At 33.0% G+C, this 22,524-nt stretch overlaps 2 protein-coding genes across 7 annotated transcripts in view; one reads left to right on the top strand and one right to left on the bottom strand.

The window, feature by feature from the left end:
• The first annotated feature begins 739 nt into the window (after nucleotides 1-739).
• On the top strand, nucleotides 740-3,506 carry LOC138188762 (zinc metalloproteinase nas-4). 2 transcript variants are annotated; one of them, XM_069130810.1, is made up of 4 exons: nucleotides 740-1,131; nucleotides 1,671-1,976; nucleotides 2,476-2,609; nucleotides 3,344-3,506. In XM_069130810.1, the coding sequence occupies exons 1-4, from the start codon at nucleotides 759-761 to the stop codon at nucleotides 3,449-3,451; spliced, it is 921 nt and encodes a 306-aa protein (XP_068986911.1). In that variant the 5' UTR covers nucleotides 740-758; the 3' UTR covers nucleotides 3,452-3,506. The 2 variants fall into 2 exon arrangements, with proteins under 2 accessions (XP_068986911.1, XP_068986902.1); XM_069130801.1 differs by having other exon boundaries at nucleotides 3,302-3,506.
• A 1,741-nt stretch (nucleotides 3,507-5,247) lies between these two features.
• LOC138188727 (glucose dehydrogenase [FAD, quinone]) overlaps nucleotides 5,248-22,524 on the bottom strand; it is a 34,234-nt gene continuing 16,957 nt past the window's right edge. For 3 of the 5 annotated variants that reach the window (XM_069130770.1, XM_069130780.1, XM_069130787.1), the window contains 6 exons: nucleotides 18,545-18,788; nucleotides 17,505-17,763; nucleotides 15,274-15,534; nucleotides 11,382-11,612; nucleotides 7,285-7,612; nucleotides 5,248-6,757 (listed from right to left, as the gene is read on the bottom strand). In XM_069130770.1, the coding sequence (XP_068986871.1) occupies nucleotides 6,445-6,757; nucleotides 7,285-7,612; nucleotides 11,382-11,612; nucleotides 15,274-15,534; nucleotides 17,505-17,763; nucleotides 18,545-18,788 (1,636 nt within the window). In that variant the 3' untranslated portion in view covers nucleotides 5,248-6,444. Of the gene's footprint in view, nucleotides 6,758-7,284; nucleotides 7,613-11,381; nucleotides 11,613-15,273; nucleotides 15,535-17,504; nucleotides 17,764-18,544; nucleotides 18,789-22,390; nucleotides 22,435-22,524 lie in introns of those variants that run through there. The other 2 variants (XM_069130792.1, XM_069130765.1) reach the window with 2 other exon arrangements.

The raw sequence follows: 22,524 nt of genomic DNA, 5'->3' as shown, positions 1-22,524 counted from the left end.
TCTACATAGTTATAGAAATTTTTATTCCGGGGATGAACCAGTTAATTGAGTAAACTGCATCTTTACTAATTTTATATTTTATAAAATGTAAAATATTTCCCAAATAATGTACAAGACACCCTATTTACCTAAGATTATACAGAAATTTCGTTTAAAAAAGAAAAATAGTAAAATCATATGAAAATGATGTATTTGATTTTAACACAAAATAAAGTTACTTTCTCTATATTACTTCCAAAGCAAAAATAATAAAGTAGTTAAAACGATTCATTATATCAAGTTATATTTATTTTAAATAACATTTATCCAAGTCAGTTTTAAGCTTACAATTAGTCACTCATACCGCAAACTCCAATCTTTGTAAACAACTTAACTAATTCCACCACCCAATGCCATCTTTATAACATTGCCATGATCTGTACAAAAAATCGTCGTTTATGAGTCAAGAAATATTATTTACTACTTTATTGGTGACATTCGCTCGTCGTGTTACTCCTCCACGGATCATTATCCCATACACCGAAGTGGCGTACGTGCCTATCGCGTGTGGAAGCCTTCGAGGAACCGCGCCAGCAAATCTTGACTTCCTATTACCCAAAGTCCACGGTTATCACCAACCGTCCCCGATCGCTTCCGTATCGAGCGGAAACATCGGGTAGATCCACGGGTGGGGTTTCTTTAGGTGCGTATAAAGTCGGAAAGAACCGGCCGATTTTCGTCAGTGGAATCGATTCGAACAGCAGCGAGGATCCTTCCACATGTTCTTTTCTTCGAAGAAATTCACCATGAAACGTTGCTCCATCGTTTGTTCTTTCACATTCATTTTATTGACTTCTGCATCAGCTTGGCCGTTTCGGCGTCGAGACGTGCTGGATAATGCAGTGGATAGTCCTGATGGAGTGATTGCTCATCTACAACATTTTGGCGAGATGCTGTATCGCAATCCGGACAATGAAACTGGAGCAATGGTAGCGAATTGGCACGAGGGCTGGGATCGCAACCCGGAAGAATTGGGCAACTACGCGGAAGGTGATATTTTGTTTCCGCCACAACTCGAGAAGAATGGCTTGAGAGCGGAAGCTGCGCGATGGCCTGGTGGTGTAGTACCCTATATGCTTAGTCCTTATTTCAGTAAGTAGTATTGCGTGTATGCTATCTTCATTTTTTATAATGGTACAGGATGACATGATAGTCTATGGTTGGTTGTGTCTTAAACAAAACATCATTTTTGGTTTTTTGTTAATACATAGCGAGATAAATTTTGCTTTATTAAATTAGGAGAAAGAGACGATGCTTCAGTAGGGGAAAGAATAATATTATAAATAAAATTCGATAATGTTATTTACACATAAAATAATTAAGAGAAGAACTTATTTGATTGAATAATTGTAAAATGATATCTGAAGTATAGTGTATTTACTGAAACAGAAATTTAGAAAATCTAGAATTATTAGATTTTCAATATGTTATTATGAAATACGAGTTTCTTTTTAATCAATGTTCTTAGTTCTTATAATATTTCATAGTAATATACTGTATTCATCGTTGCTGCAGCTTATAGTGTTTTTATTTTATTACAGCATTTCATAAAGAAATGTTTAATAAATCGGTGAGAAACGTGACAGCATAAGAGAAAATCTTTTAGTGAATTTGACTGAATTTAATTACAGATTCGGCGCAGAGAAACTTGATTTACGAAGCTATGAACGATTACCATAAGTTCACGTGCATTAAGTTCAAACCCTATACTGGGGAGGAGAACGATTACATCAGGATCACGGCTGGTAATAGCGGTTGTTGGAGCAGCGTGGGAAGAATCGGTGGTCGACAAGACGTGAATCTTCAAGTCCCAGGCTGTATGGTGAAGAAAGGAACAGTGATACACGAACTGATGCACGCCATTGGATTTCTGCACGAGCAAAGCAGATATGAACGGGATGAGTACGTCACGATTCAATGGAATAACATTTTAAACAGTAAGTGACCTGTTGTTGTTTCCTATTTTCTATTAACCTTTAATCGATAACCATAGTATTATTTCGAATAGGTAATTTATATTTGAACAGATAATTTGCTGCTGGCTTCCTATTACTGTCTTTATAACATAACATTTTATCATATAAGCAGCTGTTAGAATAATGACAAGTTTTTAATTTGCACGATATCAGTTTTGAAATTCTTGATATCCAATAATTTTATTCCAAAATTAATATATTTTATATATTTCTTCTTTTATGAATTTTTAAACAGTTTTTATTATTTCATGCACTTTTGTCCTAATTCTAAATTCCTAAACACGAATGTACTAATTATATTTAACTAATATTATTAACTAACATCACAATACTCGTCTGACGTTCAAATAGTATATCTTAAACATTGGTTACAAGTTCTTCTCTCTGAACTCAGTTTGCGAGTGCAAAAATTGATAAAGCATGTATGTAAATAATAAGCAATGTATCATTATCTATTTAGGCCATGCTGGGAATTTTGAGAAAGCCTCGAAGGAAACCACCGACGCGTTCGGGGTCGGATACGATTATGGTAGCGTAATGCATTACTCTGCAAACGCGTTTTCCCGGAATGGACGTCCCACCATAGTACCAAAAGTGAGTAATGTAATAAGCTGAAATCATCAAGGCCCATAACTTTCTATTTATAATTCTAAGTGATTCTGTGATTTTTGGAGATCTCGTAAATATGAATGATCGATTACCAGCAGTTTGATTAATTTTAATATCATATTACGTCGTTAATTACATCGTTTTTTAACAAAGATAATATCTCATCTTAAAGATCTCGTAAATCTGTTTGGCATTTATGAGTTTGTGGACCTTGGAAAAAACTGACATAGATATATGACAGTAATTAGAGATAATTTTGTTTTATTAATCAAACTATCTGGTCTTAGTATTTGTATGAAAACCACGGATTATTATAATCTCACAAATAAGTATTGTTATTTTATATACGTATATTTTTCTGTTACGTTATATTATAATTTCAAATTCTTTCCGATAAGTTAGCAAAATTTATTGCTATTTTTACTCTCACAATGCCTACATTCTCAGTACATGTTTTTGTAAGGTCCACGAATATTTTGCTAACATGTCTGGCATTATCGGACATTTGTAGCGACCTCATACAATCTTTTTGCTTTTCTTATTTAAACAAGACAGAAGTTACCTTAGAAGCAAACTATAAATTTGTTGCTTTATGCTTCCGGCGTAATTGCGAAAAAATAATAATGTCATGAAATTCGTGGTACACCCACGTTTGCATGTCCCGTGGATGACCGTAGGAACCCGGCGGCCTTCTAAGTTTTATCGGCGAAATATTCCAGGGCGCGACGAAGGTCCAACTGGGTCAAAGAGAAGGATTCAGCAAGAGGGACATACAGAAGATCCGAAAAATGTACAAGTGCAACAAACGCAGACGAAGCAGCTATTGATTGCCGGAAACGTGATCGACCAGAACTTGAAGGTTTCTTACGGACTTTCATTGGAACGTAGTAAAGAGAATCGTGAATCTAGTCCTTTACAATTAAATTACATTGCGTTACTTTTAAACGACGTCCAACTTTGGTTCGATCAAGACTTATAAAAACGAATGGCACTTTGAAGTGGAAATGGTAAATCGATATCGACGACGAAGCGGAACTTGCATTCGGAACAGTCTTTTTTATCTATATGTGTGTGTGTGCGCGTGTATGTATATAAGTAAATATTTGTATTTATAAGCAACAGTATTTAAGCGAATGTTGCTTGTGTTTGATTTATAACACTGTAATTGAACATATGATAAATAAATGCATATTTTAAGAATTCACGTATGTAGCCAACGTGTCTACATTTTGCAGTTGTCCTGCTGGCCTTCTCGCATTGACAAAATATTCTAGGGTGAAACTAAACGCGAACTAGGTCACGGAGATAAATTCAGTGAGAGAGAATATCCGAAAGACGTATAAATGAAACGAATGCCAGCAAAAGTAGGCATCGCTGTTTGCAGACGGCAACAATGACGCCAACATTGTATGAATTTTCTTAATAATTTAAGTAATTCATTGCTACTGTATTATTCTTGTTCTATGAAACCTTCGTCAATAAGAGTCGTGTGATATCAGAGAGTAATGCATCTATACAAGAAGAACGTGGTATACAATACGTTAAAATTATTATTTTTTTAAGTTAATACTTAAAAAAAAGATTACTTTTAGAAAAATGGTATACATAAATAGCAAGTACATAATTCACGATCCTTTTTAATAGTCTTAATACATAAATTTTAAAAATTATGACGGCCTTTATATGTATATATCTAAGATTTTCAGAATTCTTGCTGTTTTCACGATCTTTAGGATTCCTAAGATCTCAAAGATCTCTGATTAATCCAAGATTTCTGTGGCATCGTATTTTTAAAAGTTGCTGAAGTTATTGGAGTTCCCAGAGTTTTTAGTATTTCTAAGGATTGCTTAGTTTTCGGAAATCCTATGGTGTCTACGATTTCTAAATCCTCCAGTTTACTAATATTCTCATTGTATTTACGTTATCTGTAAAGTGTTCTTTGTCTTGCTTTTGCACGGTCTTGAAACGATACTTGTAGATTCTACAGGCGGTAAATCAGATTTGTTTAAGAAATTATTTGAGGCTTGTCAAGGATGTGGGTTCCATAAGAATTTATGACGTCGTGTATTATGAATTCAATGTGACATTTATGTGTATTTCTCCTTTCAAGTAATATTTGTTTAGATCTTAATACCGAAGCTACGATAAATACCGCAGTGATGAAGTGAAATAATTATATAAGTTATCAAATATCATATACTAAGTTCTTAATTACGTTTTAAAGTTTCGTTTTCATTATTTTGGACTGATTTAAGTATGATATTACTAGGTTATGAAAATAACTTTAAGAAAGCTTCGAGACAGACTATGGACGACTTTAGCGCTGGCTACCATTATGGAAAAATAATGCATTATTCATCTTATGCATTTTCGAAGAACGGCAAACCTTCTATAATATCCAAAGTGGGTACTTGATTTCCATTCCCAACAATCCTGCTATTTTTCTCTTATCAATCGAATGATATTATTTGGAATACTTTTGAGTTTTATTAGAAATCAACGTAAATTTTATTCAAATAACAATATAACAATTAGATACTGATATAATTTAAGTATTAATCTTTCACGGCTAAGAAAAGAGGGATACAGAAAGGAAATTGAAAAATTGACTTACCTCTTTACTGCAACACTAATTTTTTGAAAATAGCTTAATAATTTGTTATTTATTGTTAATAGGTTACAAGTATATTTACGATGATCATTAGTTAATACAATTTATAGCTAATTTTTTATCTAAATTGTGTAAAGAAGATTTGCATCATTTTTAAAATTTATTAATAAGTTGTTGTTAAAACAGAAACTTTTTCTGTTCTCCTCGCTTATAGACCAACATATTTCATCGTAACTGAAATGTTCTATCTCTTCTACATTTAAGGATATTTATAAGGAAACATTGCGTTATTACTTATAATTGAGTATTGTATTATTATATTATATTTCCTTTTTTATAAATGATATTGTTATGTTGTCATATATTTTTTAACTTCTATCGTTTCCAAAATTACTGTTTTTGTTTGCGATTAAAGAAACAAATTTTCATAATCTGAAAGAAGATATCGCGAAAATACTAAATTGTTAAATGTGCATAATAGGTACTGAATAACGTAAATTACATTTAATTAGAACATTTGTATTTAACACTATTGCTGAACCCTATTTACAGTAGTTCGTAGCCTTTTCCTACATAAAAAGGGTTTAAAGCCGAGGTAGCTGCCGCCATTACTGGAATAATTTCCTAAAATTACACATGACTAAGATTTCTCAAATTTATCTATGATATGAAATTTATCTACGATTGTATTTGAAGAAATTCTGACATCTCTTTAAATTCCTCAACGTCGCCATATTCCATGGTAATTATGCATGTTTAAATGCGCACAGCGCTACCTTAGCTTTGCTTGTCGAAATACTGAAAGAAATTTGTAATCAAATTCACCGTACTTTCAACCATCAAACTTTCCACGAAACTACCTAACTCATTTTTTAATGAAACAATATTGATGATTTTAAAAAACTAAATGTTATTAAAAACCTGCACATAATTTTTCCACATAATATTCCTAGAAAGTAAAAATCAGTTCTTAATTTTTAGAAACATTTCCAGTTGAAAATATTTTAAATAGCAGCAATAATTGAATGAAGGAGGTATCGTATGATTGCTTCATGAGCCATACCGAAATTATAATTTAAGAACGAATGTTTGTCAAAATCAAACTTCCGTTCAGGTTTCAAAGGGATGATCAACTATAAATTTCTTTCAGTGAACGAAGTCCTGTCGTTTCGATTTCAAAGGGAGTTCCGTTTTGTGAGAAGACTTCGTTCAGCCGACCCAGGTCCTCTTGACGAAATCCGCAGCGCGTTCACCAATCATAATAGCAGGCGCATTCGTGTTACCGGAAACGACTCTTGGCATGATACTGGTATCCGCCACTCTGACTCCCCTCACTCCTCTCACTCTCAATTGATTGTCTACAACTGCGAGAGGATCATCCGGTGGGCCCATTTTGCAGGAACCTGCTTGATGATTCTCTGGTGCGGTGTCGTGCTTTACAGCGCATTCCCAGTATGCGTCGCAACCGAATTTCAAGTGCTCGCAATTCTTCACTGGTGTTCGATCCATTTGCAATCCGTATCTGTCAAATAAACAGAAATTTGACGGTGTTGACTTTGATACTGAACGACAAGGTAGTAATAGAAAACAATAAAGAAAATAATGTGGCGAAAGTAGTAAAGCAAGATAATATTAAAGTGACTGAAATAAGATTAATTTCATGGTTTAAAAAGTTAACAATTCGAATAATTTGGAAAACATTGTCAGAAAAAATGCGCAAATACGATATAATATTTTACAGAAATTAAACATTATGGTGTAGTACATCTCAATTTATATCGGCTCCCAGAATAAAATATATAAAATTCGCGGGGCAAAAAAACGCGTTAAACTTATTGCACTTCTATCCAAATTTTAGGTCTTTATCTACTTCTAAAAACCCTGATAATATATATGCAGTCGAGTTCTACTTCCCACGTATGATCCATCAGGAAACAGTGACACTTGATCGACGATGCAATTGACCTCCGTTAAAGTTAAAAGCGTTCAACCAGAAGAAATCGATAGCCGAGTATAAATTACACTTGAATAGATAGTGTATCGTTATACCTGCTGAGAGCCTCCGTTTCAGACAATTTGATACTGAATTTAATGGCCTCTACAAGACCAGCCACGTCGTCAGGGTGGTTCAGATATTTCGGGTAAATCAGCGGCTTCGAAAGCGGATCGTTGTTTCGTAGACGAAGGTAACCACGGCTTTTTGGGTGTAGATACGTCGGAATGATGTAAATGGTGCGATTGGCACCTTTCGTTTCACCAACCATGCCTGTCTCCGCGCAGTCTGCCAAGTAACCACCGAAGATCAGCTGAACATCCGGATGGTCGTCCTTTGGATTCGCGTATTTCGTGTTTATCATAGCAGTCACTTCAGAAATACCTGTTGATTAATGGGAAAGAAGTTAAAGGGTACGACTCATATATGTATAAATTTCTAAAAATATATAAATGAGATTTTAAATAAAAATTATGGCGATGTGCACAGTAATAGCTGTCGATTTTTAATTAATCTTTGTTAGGATATGTATAAGTATTCAGAAAGAAGATATATTTTAATTCTAGGAGATTGAGTTATTTAAAAAGTTTATTATTCTATCAGAGACAACTGTATTGTACTATATTTTGAACATGTATTTATATATTTCTTAAAAAGTAGAAATATATTGTATTTTGTAATACGGAAGGCTTGATGCGAAAGTTGTAGATAAGTTTAAAGAAAAGACGTATCTAAATAATCTCTTATTTTAGATATATTGTATACAACAGCAGTAAAACTGTAGTATCATTTGCGATCTCATAATATAATTTCACTTTCTTTTAAAAACCATACATTGCAAATTCACTCAAGAGATTAATCGATATACATTTTAATAAATACATCAGTTAGTTAGTGACGTGATCCGAATTCTTTCTTTAATTAATTTCACATACATGAATTATTCATGAGGCAATCGTTCTCAGACATTAATTAAAATTATTCAATGACTTGCGTTTAATTTAAGGAACGAAGAAAAATTATTTTAATATAATTAATTACGTTTCGTCAGGATAGTAGGTAAATACATAGCTAAGAAATTTATGTGTGGCTTTGAGGTTTTGCATCGTTATTGTTCCTTTCTGAAAATAATTGCATTCGCTCCTTCCCTTTGATATGGGAAATTGGGAAAAAGATCGAAACAAAAACGAGCTCCCTCGAGCAATTTTACGTGGAAACCAGTCCGACCGCTTCAAATCGGATATGTACCTTGAAAAGGTATTTAGCTTCTCCTCTGAACAGTCGAGTTTTATGAAAGGAATATGTAAAAAATAAAACATTGCCATGAGAAATTACTGTTAGCCGTGGTAAAGTTCTTGAAACAAAAGAAATATAGAATACTACAGAGAAAAGTAAAAATATGCTACTTGCTTTTTGTATGATGACATTACTAATAAAGCTTAAACTTTAATAAATCTGAAATTATATAGAAACAACACAATTAGTATTTAATTAATAATATTTGAAATCTCACATTGAAAATAAAATTGTTAAAAGACTTGATTTATATTCCGCAATATGATATAGTTGTGAGTACATCGAGAAATTATAAAATGAAATATTATGAAATTATAATGAACGTGTCAATTTATTAACGGAATTTACTAACGATATTATGATTTTATCTACTTTTAAATCATTATATTATCATAGTGTTATATCTAAATAATATTATGTCCGAAACTAATGCTGCTTGAATATTCCACATAACATATTAAATTGCACCAAAATGTACTGAATTTATAATCTAGATTAATTCGTTCTCACATAATCGAGGGTCTGTTATAATTTATTACCCGGTACATAAATGTGACACGAGAATTTATCGTATTATCAAATTTCACAAGTACAATGTAATCCAAGTGAACTTATCAAACATTAATTCAAACATTCTAACAACATGCAACGCAAGATTACCTAACCTATGATTTCCAATAATAACAACATATATTTAACAACCTCGTTGTTATATCGACTTTCTAACATTCATCGATGCTTGGATCGCACCGACACAATTTGATCGAAAGGTTTATATTTTTGTTACATTTTTAAAGCTATAATAGAAGAACGTTTCTTTATTACTAACTCTAAATAATTAAATTTATATTTAAGATGAATCAAGACGAATGCCTTTACTTCATTGAGTTAGTTTCTCGTTTATCTATAGATAATAAATGTCTAACAAAATCTAAATAAACCTTTAAAATATCGCTAAAGACACATAAATCAATCGTCTTCAGACTGTAACATTGAACATTCTTTATTAAATCTTCCAATTTTTATAGTTCAGATTATAGTGGAATATAGAAAATTTTTCTAACCTATACCATGTGTATATTAATATAAAACATCGTGTTTCAACAGATTGGTTCAAAACATATATTATTTAAAATATATTTTTTAGTATCTTTGTTAGAAATTACAAATTTTCTACAATATTCATTATTTTCGCAAAAGAGTTGGTATTATGAATTACTATACCGAATTACATATACCAAATTGGCCGCTAAAATGCATTAGAATCTATAAGCCACCAATCTGCTTACGTTATAAAGACGTCGTAGAGAATTGTGAAAATTGGAGGGTTAAGTCCGAAATAAAAAAGGTATCACCCTAACTTTTAATTTATATTTGTGTAAGGAATCGCGTTTATTTACAATTCTTTCAGTCACACCCTGTATAATGCCATAAACCTCGAACACGCTTTCCTCTTCTCTAATTCGAGTCAAGCGTCGTTGTGGTTTGTTCCTCGATCACGGAAACGTGGCACGCGCCTCGACGGAAATTGTTTCGGCGAAAATCCGGAGCGTTCTGTCGTTACTCTGGAAATTGCCGTGACGTAATTAAAGTTCTCTCCCCCCCCCCCCCCCTAAGGAAGGAGTTGCAGCGCACGGAAACATTTGAGATTCGCACGAAATATGCGAGAGCCCGTAAACTGCCAGGAACACGCAGCCAGCAACAACACTGAAAGCATGAGCCAAAGACGCAACGAATCGAACGTTAATTGCTCCGATACCGTAGCGGGTCACGTCGTTCCCCGATGATAGGATCGATTCGATGAGGATCGAGCTCATGTAACTCGAGCGGTGCCCGGCAAGAGGGTTGCTGTGGCTGTGTGAGAAAATACAATCCAGCATTTCTTTCTTTTTCGATCGGTTTCGGATAAAATGATGGCAAACAGGCCGATCGGAAACGCGGTTACGTCAGTCGTCTGATCGGCAAACACGAAACGGGATCATTGTGCAACGCGCTTTCACTACCCACTGTATGCAGACTCTCTTGATTGTCTCGGATGTAACTCTCATGGTTTGATGAGCTTCTGTTACATTTCATTGTTCTTCTGATCTGTGTAGAGCTTTATGTATAGATTGTCGATTTTGATTGGAGTGGTCTTTCAAAGTGGTTCGGTGCATTCATTAATCTTTTCAGAATGGAGTTCGTCCGCCGCGTAGTGACACTTGACGGCAACCGTAATACGTACTTATTTAACTCTGCTACGATCTTCGAACTTTTATACATATCGCAGTATCATCTTAACAGATGAAAAGAATTCGTTATGTTTTAAGAAGATATTTAACATATATTGGCGTGCAAGATTAAGCAATTAATAAATTTTCGACGAAAGATTGTTCATATTTAAACTGTTGTAACTTCGTGAGAAAGATCGTACAACGAACCACTCGTGCTTATTTCAAAGCATTTCCAAAAATGTGTTTAAATCATGTTACGGCAGGGAAAGCGAAGATGTTTCTTTTCGAAAATTTTACAAATTCAAATATCTCTACGGACATTGAACAATTTTTTGATAACTGAAATCACTATTGAAGATTAAGCTTCTTGAAGACTATTGAAGATTGAAGCCTTCTTCTTAGAATGACCTTTTCAAGCTTGTACCATATTTTTTCACTGTTTTATCGAACTTTGAATGAAAATCTAGTGCCACCTGCACTAGAATAAGTGAAGGTAATACACTACAAGGAATTTGTGTGATCGAACTTGAATCTCATGTGTAGTTAATGTATTATGTGTGTGTGTGTGTGTGTGTGTGTGTATGTGTGTGTGTGTACTTATTGCGTGTGTAGTATATTACAGTAAAATTTCCTTTTTCACTTACCGGTACCGGACATCAAGCCATCCCTGAAGAGAAGGTACTCCATCGCGGTTGCCCAGTTGAGGGGAGTTGTGTCAGTGTCATTGATAGTGAAGGTCAATGTATAGGCGACGTGATTGTGAAGATTTTTTCCGACGCCAGGTAGATCATGAACAACAGGGACACCGACAGCGTTCAACTCTTCCCGAGGACCGACACCGCTGTTTAGAAGTATTTGTGGCGAATTAACGGCGCCTATGTACAAAAATAACAAGACTAAGATATTTTATCACATATATATACGATTATATGACTCGCAAGGCTGTGAGAAACCAGACAAACGTCTTTTGTATTGTTTGATTTTCGCCATAAACTGAAATGCACTTCACCACTTATCATACTAATTTTTTAAGCCACTTTAATAGCGAAAACAAATTCCGATGGCGAAAACAAATTCTAATGGCGAAAACAAATTCCAATGGCGAAATTAACTTTGTTTATTACATTAAAGATTTACGACATATGTTTTAGTGACATATCGCAATACTGTAAGATAACAGTTAACCGCAAGTATTGATGCGATCAATGCAATGCGAAATTGTTGTCTATAATTGTTGTTATTTCTATACTCAGAGGTAAGATCAGAATAGTTATTATTTTATTGAATGGATAAATCTCACACCGTTCTGAGCCAAAAAACCTTTATTGCACGCGCTTATAAAAACTAGGGATAAAAACGTAAAGGCATCTTAAGCCTATCGATTAAATCTATCGATTGTAACTAGGATCATCCTCTAGTTACTATTTCTTATAACTAACGCATCTGCATATAGATGGCGAGCACGAACTCACGTTGTCATTTTCAACAATAATATTAGATATTTTGGTATTTGTCAGATTTTTATTTTTTAGAAATTTTTAGAAATATTTTTAGATCTGTAACATTTTTAAGAATCGCATATCTATACGATTTTAAGAGATCTTTTCTCTAAAAACAAAGAAATTGGCAGTGATCGAAAAGAAATCATGTACGCGAAACAAAAGTCTAAAGCTGCATAACCTTGTAAGAAATGTTGGTGTATAAGGATTACTAACAGCTACTCTATGAGAGTCATCACAGACTTTAATCGAGCGTACCTCTCCCGCAGTAATCTTTGCTTCCTTTGTCCTCTGGAAGACACGCAATTTCTATCACTCGTAAGAGTATCAACGCCTGATTATGGTTATGAGTCAGAAGAATTAATTTCAATGTGACTAACAAATTATTATTGTACAGACAAAGAATTTTTCAACACGGATTGTTTGAAGACCTTGAATATCTTCTCTATTTTTTTTTTTTTTTTTTTTGAAAAAGATAATATTTTTGCATCAATTTCGCGTATGTTCGTCGATTTCCTCGGAACGGCTCGATCAATCAAAATGGTCCCTTTTGCATCTCGTAAGGCATGTTTTCCAAAATTCTTTTGTATTTGTTTTTTAAACTATTTTTCTTGTCAAAATCCAATTTTTATGTATGACTATCGATTACTCAGGATTTGATTGATTTGGATCTTTTAGCGGTAGTCCATCGATCGATCCCGTTTGAACAATTTCTCCAATTTGTTTGTTATTAATTACTGTTATTGCAAAGAATTTATTGTTCACCAATTTCATTTACGTTTGTTTAGTGGTCGCTCTACAATTGTTGGAGTGATATCGAGACGATTCCAAAACAGCAGCTTGGACGAGCGCTTTGAAAGTGCGTTTTCCAATATAAACTTTAACTCGTGTCTTTTTATTCATGAATAATTAATATATAGGATATAAATAAACAATAAATAGATAAGAATAAATTACCGCCTCACTAATGACAATAAAAACCATTTTATGTTAGTCCTGTAATATTGATCGTTCCATTAAAAAGTGTGAAATAAAAAATTTTTGTCAAAAAAATATTACCGACTTCGAAAAACGCTAAAAAGTACGAAATAATTTCTATTATACTTGTATTTTATTTAGACACACATGCAATAGTGGTTAGATTATATTTACTAACTAACCAGTATATTAAATATATTGCAAGCTTCTACTATGGTAATATTTAAGTATCATATTATAAAGTTTGAATTTGTTTATATTTATGTTATTCAAATTTCAACAAATTTATATTTAAATACATTAAATTGCAATATATTATAAAGCAAAATGCCCAAGAACATGTTTTAGTAGTAATCGAATTGGAATACGTCGCTTGCATTCGTTCAGATGCAAATTACGTTCGATGCTTTAATCGTGTACGAGTTAATGGAATTATAAATGCAGCAAGCTTGTCACTAATTTAAGATCCGATCGTTACAATTTCTGATGTTATACAATTAAAAATGGAAATCGATTATTTACTGGAAGGGTTTTTAATTTCGCGCTGGTTGCGATATATTTAACATGCTGCTAAAAATAGTCAGTAAATTGGTAATCTAACCGTTGTTGCATATATGTCTAAATAAGATACAAATAAAATAGAAATTATTTCATGCTTTTTAGCGTTTTTCGAAGTCGATATTATTTTTTTGGCAAAAAATCTTTTATGTGTCCTTCATTCCAAATATTTTATTAATATATATATAAAAGTTGTAATGTCGAAATAAAATTTGTTAAATTACTATTTATAGATCAGTATGATCTAGTAGTATAGGATGTAACACAATAGTTTTTATATTACACATATCATATTATGATAGAGCAGCGTTTTTCTGCAACAAATGATTAAAAACGTGAATCGTTGTTTAGTACGAATGAAAATTGCTCCCAATCAGCAAGCAATTTAGAAGTGGAAATTGTTTATGAAACGTGAGCTTTTTTGCTATCGTACCTATATAGCTACCGCTGTTCGTTTGAGAATTAAAATTGGAAACAGAAAATTAGGTTTCCATGTTTGATCATAGGAATCCAGTATGGCATAAGATAATATAGACTTGGGAATTGATTATTCAGGTACTTCGATAATGAGTTTGTTTGTGTAAGAGATACATGATCTCGATAGTGAAACGCATTCCTTCCTGCTTTCCTTTTTCGGTGGGCTTGAAACTCGATTGACAGCTATCATTTCACACGTTGACTGGGATTACATCGAAAGAATGTATAAATGAAGATACAGATATCGTATTATTGTGCACGTAATATCTATACACTATATACTTTACGTATGTATAAGAACATGTTTCTTTTGGATAATAATTATTCTTTACTTAATTTGTAGGGTATTGTGAAATAATCTTTTTCACGTTTTATTTTAATTTAATGTGTGGCGTATCTAAAATAATCCAAGCATTTACTCAACTATGCAGAACGTAAGTACTACGCCTACTTATTATTTTAACGTTTGTTAATTAAATGTTTCGCCAAAGTCAAACTGTTCAAAATATTTCACGAATGTCGAAGTATGTACCAATGAATGTACCTTTTTATAATATGAAATATTAAAATATTTAATATAAAATAATAGAATATGTCATAAAACAAGTTCACGACAAAGTACGTATAATTTCACGCTTAAGAGCAGTTATCACCACGTTACGTTAATTATTTAAATACTTATACCTGTCAGTTAACATATCGTATAGTTGCAAATGCAAGAACCAGTTTGGCGTGTCTGCATACACAGAGTTCATTGAAACTCTGAGTAGCTTAATATATATATTAAATAATTAGAAATTGAATCGGATAAAATCAATCTCGATCTGAACTTATTATAATTAATCTTACGACATAAAATGTTGCGTAACTAACATTTTTACAGTTGAAAAACGTATTACTTGCGAACAAATAGAATCTTTTATTAAAAGGTATATCCATTGATAAAATCTGATCTCATGCTTTCAAGCATTTTAATCTCACTATTACTTTTATTGTAACAGCTATTCGACATCGAAGTAATTACCTCCACTTATGATCACTTCCTTTGCCACAGAAACTCGAAGAACCTTCCCATCATGGACGAATTCCACGCCAACCGCTCTCTTGTTATTGTCGAATAAGATCCTGGTAGCCGTGGAATTGAGCATTATGTGGAGATTCGGTCGATTTCTAGCTGGACGTAAAAATGCCCGGGCCGTTGAAAGACGTGAACCATTCCTCGAGGTCGTTTGGGCTATGGCGAATCCAGTGTGAGTCCGTCCATTGAGGTCCGCGATACCGTAACCTGTAAGTAATTAGTGGAACTCATTGATTTCTCTTTTATAGCAATTACATTTACCTCGAAATTTCAAATTAACTAAGATCAAAATGTCAAGCGTATTTATTTGCCGGTTTATAATTGAAGGACTCAGCTGGGAAAGTGTATAAATTCATTTAAAAAGAAATGTAATTAATAAAGATTTAGTTTATAAAATAGGGTCTTTATAGATGATCTTTATTTAATGTTTAGGATCACGAAAATGTTCTATTAACGTTTAAGTTTAGGAATTTAGGCTTTTGTCTATTGTAGAACTTTTCCACTAGACTTCTCAATTAGGTTGTAAACGTCGAACGATATCGCAAGCTTTTATGAAAACCTTATATATAATACAATAATATATATAAATATATAAATAGAATTTAAATAACTTTAGTAGTATTAATTGCAGATAAACTACAGATTTAATTTTTCTTACAAATTTACAGTATATAAACACCAATTTCTTAATAAATTGCCTAAGATATCGTGCGTGTATTATATCCGTATACGCGCGACCATGATTATACATTTCCTCGTTCATCTCGTTCATCTTCGCGTATTTTTCAATTTTAGCAAGATATTAAAAAAAGGCGTGGCCGTATGTTACGTAAAAGCATTGCGGATCCACAAGCTTCTCACTTACGACATCGATCCGCTTTTACTCGTCAACGTTGTTCGTTTCGAATTTCTTTTGCTCGGGAATTTGGGATCGATCTCGCCTCGAAAAGCCGCGCACCACTTATAAATACGTAACAAGGTCGTTCCATGTATTATGGAAGTTATACGTTAGCATTGTCAGAGGGAAGCTATTGGTGAAAATAGTATAGTAATTAACTGACGTGAGAGGTGATTATGTAACTGGTCTTTCGATGGATGGCAAAACGGGTCATTAGACTCACGCGAGGAATAACAACGAAATAAAGAAGAAACGAGTTTCTTGTTGTCGCGTAATAACAGGTTAGATGCTATTCGATTTAAGTAGATCGACTCGTTGTTAGCCAAGTTTTTTTCGACCATTTTCCAACTTTCTCGCGAATTTTATTTTGCTGTTGTAACTGGTGACTTATAATGGAAGTTAAACAGAAGTTGTTGCAATTCGTTTATCGTGCTATTTCAGGATTGGAGACGTTCTTTTCAAGTTAAAGTTTTACTGAAAAGGGCTATATTCGAGTTGACGTGATTTAATTCTTGGCTAAATATTGGATTGTTCACTTGGAAAGTTCGCTCGCAGTGTTTCCGACAGTTGATGAGGTGTCCAGACAATAAGCAAGCTACGTTGTTAATTAGCCAGGCAAAATATCACAGTTGAATGTTTTTTCCTCTGAACTTGTGTTTTTGTCGAAAAAGCTTTTGAGTAATTGATTCAACGAACAGTCGTATCGTATTCTCAGATTTTTTGAAAGTTTAGAATGGTTAAAATATGTATATCCTTATTGCCTGAAAGTATAAAAACCTTTTACGACTTACAAAAAGATATCGAAGAAAAATCGTGGCAGTTAATTTCATTCAAGAAAATACCGTATCTTATTACGAAAGTTCAGTATCGTTATGAAAAAAAAAGAAAAGGAAAGAAATAATAAAAAACCGTCGTTAGATAAACCTATCATTAGAACGTAATTGTTGTATGTGATAGCGAAGAGAGCCATTATCAACCAGATATTACACAAGTGCTAATTATTACATTGCTTTAATTAAGCTGTCCTAATACATTTTTAGTTATACAATCTTATGTTAATTCATCTAACACATAGCCGATCTTAATTAATAATCATAGTTAATGTAGAAACTAAAGCTAAAAGAAAAAAATGTATAGTTTTATTTTAGGTAAATGTAGTTTTACTTTTTATATCAACTGTAATTGCTAAGGTCAACTACGTATGATATTAATCAAGTAACTAAGCGATAATTCGTTTCGTGTTTCGTCACACCAAATAACAGCTTAAGAACAAACTTACCAAGTTCATTTCCAGCTTCGAGGATAGAATAACTCAAAGGCGGATGATAAGGGAACTGCGTGACCGTGAGTGGTCCACCGACACCGTGATAACCGTAATCCATACTGTTTGCTTGGAGATTATCCTCGCTCCTGATGAAATATGGAAGGACATCTTGATAAGACCATCCTATGTTTCCAAGCCTCGCCCAGTCGTCGTAATCCTTTCGCGAGCCCCTCATATACATCATGCCATTCATAACGCTGGTTCCTCCCAGCACCTGAATAACATTTTAATTACCCATTCGTTTATTGGCCTCCATTATTCGTACATGTTATGATAGCGACAATGAAATGAGGATTAGTGAGGTACACGGATGACTAAATAAGAGCAGAAATTGAAAATGGAATATAGTGACGTGATAAGATGATAATAATAACTTAACAAATGACGCGTTATACATTATAGTTAAATGTTGCGAGTAGATAGTTAAAAATTAAAAAATTTTTCTTTCTTCTATAAATAACAATCGAAAGAAATTATTTCATGCATATTATCGTAAATTTTAAATTGTGTCATTGTAGAACGATAGAAATATTTCCTTCTAGCTGCATTCTAAAAGCTCATATATGTAGATATTGTGAAATGTCAGCCATTCGTTACAGATACATATGGAATTAGAGCGAGGCGGATACATACATAATATTATATTCCTTGTTCCTGTTTAATTTTAGCAGAACTCCAGTTATAACAAAAGGCAGAGAATTGACACCAGAGAAAGGTTCTTAAGTAATAACTTGGAAAATATTACGAGAATATTAAGTTTTTGATCGGTCTGATATTTATGGACAATATTATTCCGAATATAAGACAATTCCAAATAGAACTATATATAATACTAACTAATTGTAAATGAACTTTGTTTTGTATGAATACAAATTACGTAGAATATACACGTAAATTTTGAATCGAAGCTGTGTTCCATATTCGTCACCACCATCAAATGCGAAATCATAAAAGTGATTATATTAAAGATTGTTCTGACTTTAGAGGATACATACCTTACCCCTGGGCCAGTAACACTTGCGATCATCTTTATTTAGACACGCAGTGTCTTCACTTTCGGTATTATACTGCCAATCGATGTTAGTCCCAATAAAATTAAAAAAGAACGAAGGTATCTGCGTCCCAGTGGGCTCATCCAGACCGGCTTCTAATAATAACACCGAAAATCGTGGTTCCTCTGATAATCGCGACGCAACTGTTGCACCTGCACTGCCACCTCCAATTACTACGAAATCGTACCTGAAATTAATACAAATAAACGTCATCTACACATATATATAAATTTCCGTACTTATCAGTGATTGAAAATCTTTGAAATTAAAGAATAAAGAAATATGCAATAAAGAACGGAGCATATGATCAATTTACTATGTATTTTTCTTTTGTTTATTATCAATATTATCATTTATTATTATCTAGTTAAATAACTTTTGATTTAGAAAAAAAATTTAAGAATTTATTTTTTACAATTACAATTGTATTTCTATCGACTTCAAACCGCTTTACAACTGACTAACGGTACGGATAACAGCTTTTCTCATCTTTATTTATTTGTCTTATAAAAACTTTATTTTGGACACCTTTAATAGTTTCTACAACATGGTATTCGAAAATTAAATTAATCGATGGTGAAAATTGTTTTCGATCCTCAATAATGGTTGCTAGTATTAAAAATATTATTTCATTATTCCCAACCATAATCAACTTTTATTAACGTCGCTGATAATTACTGCACAATACCGCTGCATACTTTCATATAATATCATAATATTGACATATCATGTCATGTTGTATAACATATTATACAAAAGCGATCGGAAACTGCTTAAACGCAAATAGATCGTATTGCGTAATCTGTTCTTCAAAGTCAAGTTTCACGCAGATCAACTGTAGTCCCACGCGTTTGCTCTACATACTTCTTATGAAATGCAGACTATCCCGAACAAGGTTACGATTTCACTTATTTCTAAGTGACAGATCATTTTGTTATTCGTCATACCCTTTTAATGGTAAAAACCGATGCATCTTCACCTCGTTCGAAGAAGCGGTTACGGCTTCATAAGAATTAGAAACTGGGTTAAAGGCACGAAAGTCCTATAGCGGCTGAGCAGAGCGAAAGGTGGATTTCTTAGGAGTTCGTTGGGGACGTTCGTACCAAGTGGTAATGGTATTTTGAATGCCATGAGGTGCATGCAGCTGTGTACATTCTGTGAAATGTACACTTGGTTCGTTGAGGGACGACAAGTTTATGCATTGAAAATATGGACCTGAATAGTCGGCGTGTCTTTCATTTGCGATTTTTGTCAAGTGTCCAGTATATTGTTAAGAGAACATTTCAAAGCGGAGGATGGTACAACCTAAATGGTTTCGAAGAATGAGCATAAAATTTCATGCTTTGTTTCTTTGAATGATCTTGTATTTCATGTTTAGGTATATCTACTTGCTACGAAAAGTACATACTTGTGTATCATTGTATTTATTATAGTATTTGTATGTTGATTAATTAAGTCTAAATATTTTTAACAACAATAAAAATAGAGGGTTCTCAAATTATGTCCAAGCGAAATCCGGACGATGAACTTTTTCCAACTATCTATTTATTATGAAATTTGAATAATTTCTAAAGTAGCATAGAAAATCCTGATTTTACTGCGTAATATTCGTTTTAACTTATTTTCACACAGTTCCTACGTTTTGAATTTGAACGCCCTAGGAAATGAAATAGTACTCAAGTCTAGTTATTTAAAGTGCAAGAAAACCAGTTTTTCTACGCGGAACAGATTGTTAACTATGTATACTTGTAAATCCTTTACAAATTTTGCTTTCGCCTGTTGTCAATGGTTTGTAGCTTTTTAAAATGAGCTTGCTGCAAGAATACATACACATATATACATTATCATTGTTTTAGGGAAAAATGTAATAAGAAACTTGAAAAGCTTTAAATATAGGAATCAGAGCACGTCGGGTTCGTAATATTTAATTGTTTTTCTAATAAATGCACGAAATTTTATTACACTATTGTTATATTATCATTCAAATCGTAGTTATTATATAAATTAGGTCTTACTTCTACATGTCTTCTTATTTTTACATATTTTCTCTGCTATTTATTTTTATACCATATTACGCCCTTCTTCTTTTTCTATTCTTTAATATCGTATTTCATGGTATAAAGAAAATATAACGTGATACATTTTCTTCGTAACTTCTATAATATAGAACTAATATATTTTAAAAAGTTTTCTTTAACAAAAGTGGCTAAGAGAAACTGAAATTTTATTTCTAGAATTACGTCAGGATTATTGCAATCTCAATTTGCTATCTGTATTTCCACATTTCTATTATTACTATTACCGGCACGATATTTTTATTATTTATCGATACCTACAAGCAATGCAGATCGATCGAGAAGACTTTTAACTCGTTATCAACGTATCGACATATATGAAACGTCGTTTTTTACTCGCTACCTCTCACTCACGCAACTTTTAAACCATCCTTTTCATTCTTTCCAACCACCAGTCAGAAAATAAAATTCACCAGCCATTACTCGTTTTTAATGCCAATTTCATTTTCTTACAGAACAGAAACTTTCCGTAGGAAGACAGTTAGCCTGCGTTCATTATTAATTTCAGTCAATCATGCTGCCTTCTAACATCGCGGCAACGGAAATGGATTAAAATGAAGCAACGGGATATTCTCAATAACTCGCTCCGTTCTGCAACATCTGTTTCCAGTAATTGTGTTTCGTCACTATTATCATCTGTGCAATCGTTTCCATCGATATTATTATTAATCACCGTCGATTATCGCGATACGGTTTCCACAGCTTCCAATTAAGGGCCTTTGACAGTAGTTTAATACGTTCGCTACATACGTCTCGGCTTTTATCACGTATCTAGTTCAACCATGAGTATATGACACCTATATGGATTCGAAGGATCAATTAGAAATCGTAAAATTTTGATATATAGATAATATAATAATAATGCGTATAAAGAATGATACAAATATGTCGAAGTTTCGCTAGTATTACATCTGTTAATTAATATAGTATTAGTGATAGATGTATGCTAGATGATGCTGCCTGCAATGCTTGCGAAACGTTCCTAATTGTGTTATAAAATATTATTGTTTTATGCGATATTTCAAGAATTTACAGAAATCACTCTGCTACCTAACATTTATGAAATATAAAAATATATTTTATGTATGTAAACGGGATGCGCATAAAAATATTTTGCCAAATACGTAGTAAATTATAGCAAATGTACAGTATATTGTATCGATGACAATTTGATTAGCAGTGGCTGTACATTTTAATTATTATTTTTACAGGAATAACAGTTTGGAAAGAAATTCGTTTAATTTTAAATCCAAGTATTATACAAGAATTTTATATAAGATAACACTGTTACATGACTAGCACAAGTAGGTACATCGTAACATGGAAAAGATTATTCATATTCATACGCGACAAGCGTAAAATATGTTAAGAAGAAAGAAGAGCGTTGCGTCGTCCCGTGTCATCTTGTGTCAAATTACGCAGAAGAAATGTGTTATGTAATTCATGACACGCATGAGAAACGCGAAAACGAGCTCATTAAATGTATATGAACCGATGGACATATATCTCACGGGAAATCGGTTAATAACGGTTCACTCTTTGCTATTATTGTATTCTGAATTTTGTATTCTGTATTCTGAACGTATGTAATAGCGTAAATCTGTGTTGTATTGCGTAGAGAAGCAATGGACTGGGCGAACAGTGGCAGACACTTGGAGAACCGAGTACGCGTAATAAGAATATTTAATTTGAAATTATGAAATTTCTCTCTGACCGATGATATAATTGACCCAGAAGTTGCATTATATTACTTATTTATTATTCATAATCCTCTTGTTCTTCGACTTAACGATGGCTTCCGGTTACTTCTTGCAATAAGTAGTTATTAGTATCTGCTAGAAATTACAT

The sequence above is a fragment of the Bombus flavifrons genome, chromosome 2, assembly GCF_040668555.2.
Source record: "Bombus flavifrons isolate JBK064 chromosome 2, iyBomFlav1_principal, whole genome shotgun sequence".
In the NCBI taxonomy this organism is placed as follows: domain Eukaryota; kingdom Metazoa; phylum Arthropoda; class Insecta; order Hymenoptera; family Apidae; genus Bombus; species Bombus flavifrons.
The sequence above is the reverse complement of the archived record's forward strand: the minus strand, read 5'-3'. Positions and strand labels throughout refer to the sequence as shown.